At 47.0% G+C, this 12,651-nt stretch overlaps 1 protein-coding gene across 4 annotated transcripts in view; it reads right to left on the bottom strand.

The window, feature by feature from the left end:
- Window positions 1-205: 205 nt before the first annotated feature.
- The window catches only part of SHISA6 (shisa family member 6), a 275,521-nt gene continuing 263,075 nt past the window's right edge, over window positions 206-12,651 (bottom strand). For 2 of the 4 annotated variants that reach the window (XM_041771846.1, XM_041771848.1), the window contains 3 exons: window positions 6,616-6,672; window positions 2,716-2,868; window positions 206-756 (listed from right to left, as the gene is read on the bottom strand). In XM_041771846.1, coding sequence (XP_041627780.1) covers window positions 206-756; window positions 2,716-2,868; window positions 6,616-6,672 — 761 coding nt within the window. The remainder of the gene's footprint in view (window positions 757-2,715; window positions 2,869-6,615; window positions 6,673-12,651) is intronic. The other 2 variants (XM_041771847.1, XM_041771850.1) reach the window with 1 other exon arrangement.

Here is a 12,651-nt window from a genome sequence, read left to right as displayed (position 1 = left end):
CCCCCGGAGTATGGCTTTCTGGGCAGAGGCGGCGGCCCACCCCCACCTCCTGCGGAGGGGAGGCCCCGCCCCTCCCCGGCGGCCCCGCCCCTCCCCGGCGGCCCCGCCCCTCCCCGGCGGCCCCGCCCCCTCCCCGCGGCCCCGCCCCTCCCCGGCGGCCCCGCCCCCTCCCCGCGGCCCGCCCCGCCCCGCCCCGCCCCGCCAGTCACACGGTCACTTCCGTCTTGCTGGCTGTGTAGCAGGTGTGGTGGCCCGGGATGTAGTGCAGCTGCTCCACCGTGTTGTGTCTGCGGGAGGCGAAGGCCTGGCGCTTGGCGGCCGTCTGGCTCTTGCCCAGGGTGGCATAGGAGTTATTGGAGGCACTGGGATGGGAGTGCATCTTGGTCATGCGGTACCGGTCCAGCACGGGCGTGGACACAAAGACGTCCGTGTGCGAGATGGCCCGCGACAGGGACTGCTCGGGGAAGGCCGTCCGCTCCGGGGACAGCAGCGGGTCCTGGGAGTGCAGGCGCTCCGTGGACAGCAGCTGCTCGTCGGACAGGATGCGGTCGTAGGGCAAGCCGAAGTCGTCCGGCAGGCCCCGCTCTGGGGACAGAACCCTGTCCTGGGACATGGCCCGGATGGGCCGGCGGGGTCGCTCGCGGGGTAAGGGCTTCTGCTGGGACATCTGGATGACATTGAGGGGCAGGGTGCCACGGGCGGCCAGGTCAGGCAGGTGCCGCCTCCTCATGTAATACTCATCAGCTTCCTTGTCAGCTGGAGAGAGAGAGAGAGAGGAGAGAGAGAGAGAGAAGTCAGTTGAGGTGACACGAGGACTAACCTCCAACTCTGGAGCCCCGACAGGTGGAGTGCTTCTCCACCGAATGTGCAGAACCAGTCCCCAGAGGTCTCCTTAAATGCAGATTCCGATTCAGACCTCCTGGCCTGGAGTGGACCTGAGAGGCTGCACCTCTCACCAGCTCCCTGGCAATGCTAATGCCCCTGGCTCAGGGTCGCTTTCAGTTTCCAGGGATGCAGGTGTCCCCGGAAGGTCCCCAGAGTTGATGGCAAGGCCGAGCCCCTGAAATCCTGCTCCAGAGCTATGTCGACCATACCACGGTCCTGAAACAGAACGGCTCCAGCTAAAACACTCAAGAAGCAGCTGGTGGCCTTCCAATGAGATTCGGAGCCTCTCTCCAAGGAAGCTGGGTTGCAGAGCCAGACTCCTGCTACAGTCAAGTAAGATGCTCCAACCAGGAGGCACTTGTGGAAATGCTTAGCTGGTAACTTAGGAACATAGTAACACCTCCTCTGGAGTAACAGCCAGTGCATAGGAAACAGTTGCACAGGCCTCAGCCCCACTCACACAGAATCAAGCCTACACCTACTTCACCTGTGCCCACAATATGAGCAGGCTAGAGCCATCCTCTCTGTGGACCACATTCAATGCTCTGCCCTCTGTCCATCCAGGAGGCCCTCCCACGCTCACACGGACTGCTATACCCTTGAACTTACCTCGGACACACACCTGCCTGCTTTGCCCCAAATTTCAGGAAAGAGGCTTCCTACCATCCTCAAAATCTCTGCAGGATGTGGAGATGCTGACTGCTCCACACTTTTCCCAGAGGATCACGGGTGGGTAAACCTTGCCTCCCTCTTCCCCACCATTCACCAGATTCCTCAGATCATCAGGGACCCCCACTTCTAGCCGCAGAAATTCACTATTTCACCTTGGAAGTGGCTGATGTAGATCCACGGGATGAACTCCATCAGGGTAGGTTACCCTGTAGCGTCAAGCAGAGGCTCAGCCCCGCAGTTGGGTGGTCATTAAAATAGACCCATGGGGACATGGAGGCAGAAGGTCCAAGGTTCAGAAAGCTAGGAAAAAAGAGCTCTCTGGCCATGTACCTTCTTGACATTTTAATGGGTCTCAAACCCACCCATGTCCAGAGCCTTCTTAGATTCACATGGCAGAGCCGAGGTTACTGCACAAAATGCACTCAATGAAATGAGGTGCATGCATGGGAGTCTGGAATCTCAGATTCTTAAGACAGTGTTGGCTGGGTTAGGGAGGGAGCTAGTTTCTGGGCCCTTCAAAGGGAAGTCTCTGGTGTGTGTGTGTGTGTGTGTGTGTGTGTGTGTGTGGGGGTGGTCTCAGAGAAAGCTATGGGACTGGTAGCCTCCACTCCAAGATAAGCTAGAGCTTGACGAAGGCTCACTGTTTGAAGGTGGCAGGTGCTGGCTGAGGCTGGAGAAGGGCTTTCTCTTGCAGGTAAATGGGTACATGAGTTGAAGTGCTGACTCCCACAGAAAAGTAGATTTGAGAATTCCATGGCCTCTGTCCTATGGGTAAGTAGATCAATCCGAGGATTCCGTGGCCTGTATTCTATAGGAAAGTGGATCTGAGGATTCTGTGGCCTCTGTCCTATGGGAAAGTGGATCCAAGGGTTCTGTGGCCTCTATCATATGGGAAAGTGGATCCGATGATTCCGTGGCCTGTGTCCTATGGGAAAGTGGATCCAAGATTCTGTGGCTTCTATTCAATCTGTGGGCAGGATTCAGGCCACCATAAAGAACAAACACAGGGGCTTCCCATCCTCTTCTTCCAAGCTATACCTCATTCTTTATTCTCAGCACTCCACGTCTGTCCCCTCAGGTGCAGAGCAGGAGAGAAAAACAGGATGATGCCACAGAGGGCCCAGAGGCAAAGCCCAAGCCCGAGAAACCCCCACTTACTTAGCCTCTTCAGGGATGAGTATTTGCTGGGGTGGGTCTTCACTGCTGACTCATAGGATGGGGGTAGGTGGGCCAAGTTCTGGAAGGAGCGGGAGAAAGAGAGGTCATAGGGCTCCGTAGCCGATGTCAGGATGTTGTTCATCCGTGGCTTTTCTGCAAAAGAAGGGAGGGGTGCATGGCATTAGCCAGGACAAAGGGCAGGCAGGGCCAAGGAAGGTCCAGATTCTATCTCTCCTCATCCTGCTTTCCTGGCCCCCACCCTGCCACTGTGCTAGGACACAGGTGGTGCTGGTGTCTCAGTTTCCCTCATACCCAGTTCCAGTTGTCTACAAGCCTAGTGGCAGGTGCTGTTTTAGCCATGCTGGGGGGTTGCCCTTCCTTTAATGGCAAACTCCTCTGTATCTGATGAAGACGTATGCCTGATAGAGCTGAGGGGGGTCATAAAATTGTCTTCTTTGGTGTGAAAGTTCTGTCTTTTACCTCCTAGCTCTCAGGTTCAGAAAAATCTGAATTTAAAATAGGTAGAGTGACTGGTCTTGTCCACAGACCCATAGACCTGGGTCTCGGACCCCAGCTCCACTGAGACTCCATCCCACATGTCCCATGATGTCATTCTATCCCTCACATCGCCGCTTCTGCCTTAGACCTCCCCAAGCCCTGAGCCCCACAGGTCACCGTGAGCTCCAGAGCCATTTTTTCCTCCTCCAAGCCCTCCCTTTGAAGCCCCCTTGGCTATCTCTGAGCCACTGGAGGAAAGAATGTATGCAAAATGCTTAGCACATAATTTCCCTTTTCTCCCTCCTTCCCTTGAGCTAGAACCTTGAGATTCCAAAATCTGAAGAGAGAGAAGGGAGTGTATTCAATGCCAGACTGGGGCGGGGGCGGGGGGAGGACTGGGGGCAGTAGTGGAAGAGAAGATGTGCGGGTGATGAGGTGGATGAATAATGAGGTGAATGAGCTGAGCTGGGCTCTGTGGTTGGGGCAAGAGAGGAGATGCAGGTATGGGCAAGGGAGTGGTTGAGAAGGAAGGAAGCAAGCAGGCCTTGCTGTTTGATTGACTTGCTGTGTGTCAGCAAGAAGTCAACAGGTACTGCTGGAGAAACAGTGGTACCATTCCCCAGTATGAGGCAGGCAGGTGGCTCTCTCATTGTCCCTCCCTCCTCTTTGGTTTGGGACCCCCAAGAAGGGCCAGGCTGTGGCTCCCCTGCCTCTTGGCAAAGAGAATGCCAAACTCTGGAAGTCAGGGATTCTGTGAAGTAGGGGACAACGAGGAGCACTGCTATACTTGGTCCAAGGGCAGCCTTGCTACAGGGAACTCCCAGCTTCTCTATCCTTCCTGCCTTCACTGGTCCCCCCAAATACTGGAGATGAAGCTAGGGGAGCCCAGCCAATAAGCTGGTGTTCATGCCAGCTTGGTACATATGTGAGGGGGTGAGGGACGCTCTACATCCCCGAGAGATCAGAACATGCTGTACAGAAGAGCCTCCCTGGCATGGATCGGGACAGATGCCAGGAAGTGGAGTGGGCAGGAAGCTGGGAGCACTGCTATTGGAGCTGGGTAACAGCCACTAGTCCCCTAGCTCTCGTTTCTTCACTTTTGGTGATGCTGGGGAGGATGAAGCTCCCCTCTCCCTGTTGGCATCATATTCCCACTGAGGGCACAGCTCAGGTCACCCGCATCCAACGCAACATTTCTGGATGCTCTTACCAACCCCCACCTCGCCTGCCCCACTGTTCTTCAGCTCATGCTGCTGAGCCAAGGCCAGATCTTTTTTGTCTTCTGCCTCCACCATGACTACCCCTGTCTTCTTGTTCATGCACTCTCTCCTAGTGCCATGCCCTTCCTTACTCATTTTCTGTCCAAATTCTCTCTTCGCTCAAGACTCTTCGCTATGGCAATGTCACATCTTCTCAGCCCGTGGTGATATCTGGTCTTCAAGCCCCTATTGCTTTTCCAGGCAATCCCACCCAGTTGAGTGCCTATGTGATCTCTAATCATTTGACTTGAGCCGGTCTTGTTGATCGCCAAAGATGGCCATATCCTTGACAGCAAAAACTTACTTTCTAATTGGTCTGATGCCTCCATAGTGTTTGGCCCTAAATAAGAATCCAATTAATGCTCTTTGGTTAATCAAGTTGACACAGGACACATTCCCCTTTAATAGTCACTCTGCTAGCTCCTCGGGGGAAAGTGTAGCCTCCAAGAAACAGATACAGAGAAAACTCTGCTTCCACCAGGCTGCGATTTGCTCAAGGTCAGGGACTAGATCTATCTACCCTCACCTCCTTGTCACAGGTGGAAAAAGAAGACAGGGAGAGGAACAGGGAAGAATGGCTCTTCTTTCTGTCCTCAGGAGGCTGTGCTTGTGTTGGCCACTTCTGGAGAAAACCAGCTGCTACTTATCCTTCCAGAATGTTCAGGAGCAAGCAGAGCACTCCTCGCTTGCCTCTTCTGGCTCCTCTTCCTGCAGCTGCGTCATCACCATGGGCATCCCCCAGGCTCTCGGCTTCTGCCTTCTGCTTTTCTCTTTCAGCCTTCTCATACAAAATGCGCCCCCCCCCCCCACCAACTCCCAGGGCATCTGTTCCTGCTTCCAAAGCATAACTTACATCTTCAGCCGTAACCTGACTCCAGACTGCATGTCTGCATTTCTAGCTGCCTGCTGAGTCATTTTTCTTAACTACCCTATGGTCCCCTCCAGCTTTAGAGGTCCAGACCCAAATTCACCATTGACAGCTTCCTCTCCTCTATGCCCTACCTGCCTTCCTACCTCTTCAGATTGCGTCCCAAAGAACCCCCACTCTTCTCATTGATCATAGCTTGCCATTTTATTCACAGTTGACTCTCATCAGCCATATTCAGCGAGTCACTACATTTTCTCCATCACGTTTCATATCTGAACCTTCTGTCTTTTCCCATCGTCCACATCATTGCTGGTAACCTGCTCCTTCTTAACTGATCTCCAGTGTCTTCCAGTTCTGGTTTATCCCAGATCCCGCAACCGGAAATGGCTTATTAAACTATCCCTTTCATCACAAATTTCCACTAGGAGCCTAGCCCTAGAGTGGGGGCCATCAGAATAGTCCAGTTCTGTCCTAATTATGATGCTCAACACCTCAATGCTGACGCAGAGCATGATCTCCCAGGAGAGTGGTCGATCTCTCTGCCAAGCGAGCTGCAGATTTTATCTTTGAGTTTCTTTCTCACTAAAATTTAATGATGTTTTCACTCCTTCAGAGCAAAGACAGAAGGATGACTGATAGCTCGTAATTTACATGGCTGTCTTATGTTCTACCAAGTTTCAAGCAGGTACCAAAAATAGTTTTCCTCTGCAGTTCCAGATGTTAAAGTTGCAATCTGGCAGGAGGAGGTTATGAGAAGGAAGCGTGGTTTTGTAAACCTCTGGAGCCATGCTCCTGCTCCTGTGCTCTATAACCTGCTGCTTCCTTACCCTGCCAAGGGGCTACCGCTCAGGTCCCCCAGTTTGGTTTTGAGTGTTAGCAAACTTTAACTGGCCTGGGGTGGATTGATAGAATGTATGCCAAGTCACATGCTATTAGTAAATGGTACCACGAGCGCCCTGGGCAAAGGAGAGTGCTCACCCCTTGCTGTGAACATATGGAATTTATGACTGCAAGAAGTGATCTGGATCACACATGAGAATGGGGTAGGGAAGGGTCTCACTCCTTCCCTTTCACAGTGGAAGATCACTCCAGTTCCAGAGATGGGACATGAGGGGACAACGGTCTAAGCATGGGACTGAGCCATCATGGGCTCCTTGCACCTCCTGGGCTTCAGTGAATCATGACCATATGTCTGATGCCTGATGGACATCAGTCATCAGGATGGAGCCAGTAAGAATGGGGATGGAATGTGAAGCGCCCACAGCCGTCTCTCACCATGTGTAGGGGTCTGGGCAGCACTGCTTAAAATCGGATGGTTATACTGATGATCACCTGGAAATCATAGAAAAGAGATGATTAAAGAAGAGTTCAGGCATTCCATTGTCTCTCCCACACAACAGTGCCTCTCTTGACCTCTACTAGGCTTCTCTGAGTCCAATGAAGCCCTTCTGCAAAGCCTGGGCCCTTTGATGCCCTGGAAATGTGAAGGGCAGGAGGCAGTGTGTTGGGTGCATAGAACCTTCCTCTGCTATTGGCATCTCTCTCCTTCTCTGTCACCATGGAGACCCACCCACATCTGTATGTGTCTGGTTGACCGGCAACAGAGGTTTGTTGGGGGCGGAGGTAGGTGGAGAAGAAGGTTGGAGACTAAGGGGCATTTGGCAAGTAGATATGCATGGGGTGGGGAACTGGGTTGGGGAAGTAGATCCTTTTAGGGGGAGGAGTGTTTTAGGGTGGGGTTAGCCAGGAAGAGGATGCCCTTTATGGGGCTTTGGTTTGTCCTGAGCCTTTGTTTACACATGTCTGAGTGCAGCCCAAGATGGGGCAAGCTGATGTGAATTGTCCACTGCTCGGGATCACGAGCCCTGGGTTCTAGGCTCTGTGCCTCTCAATGACACAGCCCAACATTTTGAAAGCATTTATTTTTGTTATAAATGCAAAGTCCACATGGATTGAACAAGTCACAAAATTAATAGAGTCCCAGTTGCCAAAGCCCAGAGTTCCAAGGCATTCTAAGGGCTCCTAAAACTGAATGCAGGTGTGGTTTTGCCACAAAAGCACTCTTCGGCCCTGTGTTTTTACTTCAACATTGTATTTTTTGCATCTGATTTCAACTAAAACAAGGGGAAAAGGAGGCATGAAGTCCTTGCTTTAGTTTATCTAAACCATGATTTACAGTCATGCCATCCTCTGGAGGCTCAAAGATCTGCTTCTGTTTCCTTACGTATTGCTTTTGAAACCATTTTTTCTACCCCTGGCATTGAAGCCTCTGGCTGCTAAATATTCAGCTCCCTCACCAGATCCTCTCTCTTCTCGTATTTTCGACATACTGGTGTTTCACAAAGGCTCTACCTTCTTGCCCAAACTGATAGTTCTCAAATGTACACCTCTCGTTCCAGGCCCATCCAGTCTGTAGGGTTCAATTATAAACAGCTTAGGGACATGCGTTGAAATTCCTGCCCTTAGCCCAAACCACCGTGTCCCAAATTGACCTGAGCATTCTCATCGTTTTATTGTCCAATGGTCAAGCCTCTGTCTGGCTGTTTCATGGGCTTGCAATGTAGAACCCCAGTCATGGTCCATCATTTCCCTCCCTTTACCTACCATCTCTGAGACCCCAAATCCTGTTCTTATAGCCACCTCCGAAACCCAGGCCCATGATCTATCTTTTCATCTAGATTCTTCTTAGCTCTAGTTTCTGTCCATTTCCAAGACACTGGGTACTCCTAGTAGGCAAAATTTCCCCTACCCATGGAATCATCATGACATCATTCCTTTGGTTCAGACCATCCTCTTTAAATAGTCATGGACACCATCCAATGGGGGCGTGGGTTTGAGCAGCAAGCCAGAATTTCTCACATCACAGTATTCTTCCCTCCCAAGACAGATTATGAAGTTACATCCAGGGGAAAAACATTTTCCAAAGGTTGTATCAATTCTACACCAGACCTGAATTTGAGCAAGAGGAGAGAATCCAGGAAGGGAGATAAAGAATATATATATTTCCCTTTTTGCTTGTCTTCCAGAGGCAAGGAGAAAACCGGTGTCACTGCTTTCTGTTGTTATTTATTTATTTATTTATTTATTTTGGTTTATTTGTTATTAGGCAATATGGCAGCATCAGAGAGACAGTTGCAACAAATGGAAGAGCCCAGGTGGAATGAATGGTGGAGAGTATATGTACATATACATATGAACATTTAAGTTCCTTTTCTTTGCTACTATAAATATGCTGCGATGAATAGCCTCATACATTTGTTATTTTGCACAAATAGGAACACTTCTAATCTTCCATTTTAGAATCTAGGTGCCACTGAAGAAAGCGGCATCGAATATGTTGGCAAATTGAACACCAATAAAAAATACATTTATATATACATATATAAAGAAAGCGGCATCAATTCAGGTTCAGTTAGTCATTCTTGGTCACCAGCTGTGCTCTGTGTTTTGTGCTACACACATAAATTTTTGAAAACTAATATTCATACTGATTTTATCTGAATCTATGTTACTGGGCCACCAATTTCCAAATGGTAAAAAAAAAAAATCTTTAAATATCTCATTTGAGGTGGTCCTGATACTTTTTCTTTACAGATGAGTTTGCAAGTAGGATAGAGGTCTTGCATTTAGATATTTTGTTTACAAATGCAATGCTTTTCTTTTGTTTGAATCAGTACTTTGAATGTTTTGCTAACATTCAATTAAGGAAAGAAATTTAAATCACAAAGAAGAAAATTAAAACTGTCTTAAACTAACCACCATGACACTTTGTTATATTTTCTTTTGTTTCTCTCCCCTTGTAAATTACTATGTGTATGTTTACATTCAGACACACACACACACACATACACAATATAACAATGAATTACCTTTTGCATTTGTCATTTTGCACAAGTGAGAATCAGCTGTCAGCTCTAAAATTGGAGAAAAATACGATGATTTGATCCTATTTGTGCAAAATAACCAATGTATGAGGTTAGTCATTGCAGCATCTTTATAATAGCAAAGAGAAAGAACTTAAATGTTCATATGTATATGTAGGTATACACACATAGATAAATACAGATATAAGTGTCCCAAATATACTACTTTTAATCTGTTTCCTTTATACTTAATGGACAATCTACCTTGAATATATTTTCACATTTTGAAATATTCCTTGAAATATTTTTTTTAGGTTTTCTTTTTAATTCATGAGAGTCACAGAGAGAGGCAGAGACACAGGCAGAGGGAGAAACAGGCTCCACGCAGGGAGCCCAATGCGGGACTCAATCCCAGGACCCTGGGATCACGACCTGAGCCAAAGGCAGACGCTCAACTGCTGAGCCACCCAGGCGTCCCTCCATGAAATATTTTATACGGTTTCACAATAGTCCTTTCTATAGAATAGTCTATAATATATAGCTAGAACTTAAGCATAATATGTTTATTTCATAGGTGTAGTTAAGCATTCCCCTATTATTGTATATTTAGAATGTTTTAAAGCTCAGTAATGTTACACCAAACAACCTTGAACACCAGTCCCTGCCATGTCTTATTTCCTTTGGCAACTAATGAAAAGCAGTCTTTCTAGGTCAACACACTGTAAACTGCCCAGCCACGTGATGAAATGGATTGACAGACTGACAGATTTCCTCCTACTGAGCCATTCGTCTCTTCCTGGGAATTCTCTTATTTTATTTTGGTGTCATAGTCTTTCATTAAAACACTGGATTCTATTTGTATATATTTTATTTATAAATTTTTGAAGATTTATTTATTTATTTGAGAGAGAGAGAGAGAGAGAGAGAGAGAGAGAGAGAGAGAGAGAGAAAGAGTACGTGCCGGTGAGGAAAGGGAGAAAGAGAATCTCAAGCAGACCCCACCCCCACTGTGGTAAGCATGGAGCTGGAGGGGGAGGAGGGCTCACTCTCACAGCCCTGAGATCACAACCTGAGCCAAAACCAAGATTCCAATGCTTAATCAACTGTACCACCCAGGCGCCCCTTGCATATGTCTTATTTAGTTCATACATACTCAGAAAGTTTGTCTTTTTCTTGTGCATCAAGTTAGTGCATCCAGATAATGGTTTTGTTAAGTCAGCTGTATAACATTCCATTTTTCTGTGTGCCCTGAAACTATTAATATAGCATCTGAGATACCTGTTCTTTGGAACTTTGGAGGAAAGCAGTAATAAATATGTCTGGTGTCTTTGGGGGGAACTTTTCTGTTAGTACCATAGTAGGATGATGACTTATTGTTTCATTGACCACACAACAAAAAAATTGGGAGATGGATGTTGTATCCATTTTTTAATAAAGATTTTATTTATTTATTTATTCATGAGAGATGGAGAGAGACAGAGGCAGAGGGAGAAGCAGGCTTCATGCAGGAAGCCTGATGTGGGACTCCATTCTGGGACTCCAGGATCACATCCCGGGCCAAAGGCAGGTGCTAAACTGCTGAGCCACCCAGGCAACCCTGTTGTATCCATCTTATATCCAATTTAGAGTTAGGGAATTTAGAGTTAGGGAAACTGAATTTTGCAGAAGTCAAATAATTGGCTTAACAGGTGAAGCTGGGGTGCACACCCAGGCAAGTTGGCTGGAAAGCCCACATCCTTAACCATTACGCACACTGCTTCTCACACTCGGCAACATTTTCTTTGCATATTTACCCATTCAGTTTTCCAACTCTAAATTCAACTTGTAATTTCTGTTCTTCTTAAATATATCCATCGGATATTTGAAACTTTATTAGTTTAAAACTATAACACCCCCCCCCAAAATCCTGTGTACATGAAATTCCAACTTCTTTCTTACTCTTAATTTTCTATGTTAATGTTTTCTAGATCATTGATTTATTCATATTATTATTCTTTTCCCAAGAATAATACCCCTTATACATATACATATCAATTCTTTTTTCTTTCTTTCTTTCTTTGTTTCTTTCTTTCTTTTTCTTTTGTCTTCAAATCTTTATGCTTTTGGCCTTGTTCATTTCTACCCTCTAATTTTCTTTGGTTTGGTTGGTTTTTGTTTTCTCATTTCTGGGCTCGAATCTTTGGTCCATTTACTTTTCCTCTCTTCTGTTAATATGGTCTTTAGCTCTGATTTGTCTTTGGCATTTTCTTGTGAGTGTCAATACACAATGCTCTTATTGTTGCAATGTCCTAAATGATCTGTAATTGCAGCCTTCATTTTCCCTCTGACCCAAGAGTTCTTTAGTAGAGTGTTGTTACATTTTGAAGTGTTTGGGTTTGTTGGTTTGAGCTTTGGCCCTTAATTTTCTTTTATTTTCTCTCTCTCTCTTTTTTTTTTAAGATTTTATTTATTCATGAGAGACACAGAGAGAGGCAGAGACACAGGCAGAGGGAGAAGCAGGTTCCTGTGCAGGACTCGATTCCAGGACCCCAGGATCATGACTTGATGCAGATACTCAACCATTGAACCACCTAGGTGCCCCTGGCCCCTGTATTATTGTATTGTGGTCAGAGAACGGGGCCTGTACACTTTCTGCTTTGGGGAATTTATTGATATTTCCTCTGTAGGATACCATAGGATCGATTTTTGTAAATGTTTCGTGCGTACTTGGAGAAGAGGCATATTTTCTTTTTGGAGGGTACAAAATGGGCATATATCTACTCAATCAGACACATGAAATACATCATTCAGTTCTTCTCTATACCAATTCACTTGTTGCCTACTTATTCTGTCAAAAAAGGAGGTATGTGTATGTGTTAGGGTCTCCCACTATTTTGTGTTCCTGTCATTTTCTCTTGGTATTTGTCATGGGATTGGTTTTATGTGCTCCCAAGCCACATTATTCAGCACAAAGAGGCTCATGTTGCTTACATCTTCTTTGTGGCTGTCCTCTTTATCAATGTGAAATAACCCTTTCTATCCTATGTAATGCCTTTTTTTTTCACCTTTAAGTCCTCACGATCTGATGTTTATATTGCCAACCCAGCTCTTTTGTTTGCATTTGTCTGATAAACTTTGCCTATCCTTTTATATCTAACCTTTCTGTGTCATGTTGTTTTACACTTGTCTCTTGACAGAGCACATAGTTTTTTAAAGAAAATCTGCCATACTTGCTTTGACACTTTGCAGACTGCCTTGAGAGCTAGAAACAAGTCCTCTTGCTTAGAAAGCTGTCCTCCTTTCTTCTTCTTTTTTTTAAGATTTATTCATTTGAGAGAGAGAGAGAGAGAGCAAGAGTGAGTGGTGAGGAGGGGCAGAGGGAGAGGGAGAGAGAAAATCCTCAAGCAGACTCTCCACTGAGCACAGACTCCAACTCAGGGCTTGATCCCAGGACCCCGAGATCATGACC

This window comes from Vulpes lagopus, chromosome 10, assembly GCF_018345385.1.
Source record: "Vulpes lagopus strain Blue_001 chromosome 10, ASM1834538v1, whole genome shotgun sequence".
NCBI classification, from domain to species: Eukaryota; Metazoa; Chordata; class Mammalia; order Carnivora; family Canidae; genus Vulpes; species Vulpes lagopus.
This window is presented reverse-complemented; position numbering and strand designations above follow the sequence as displayed.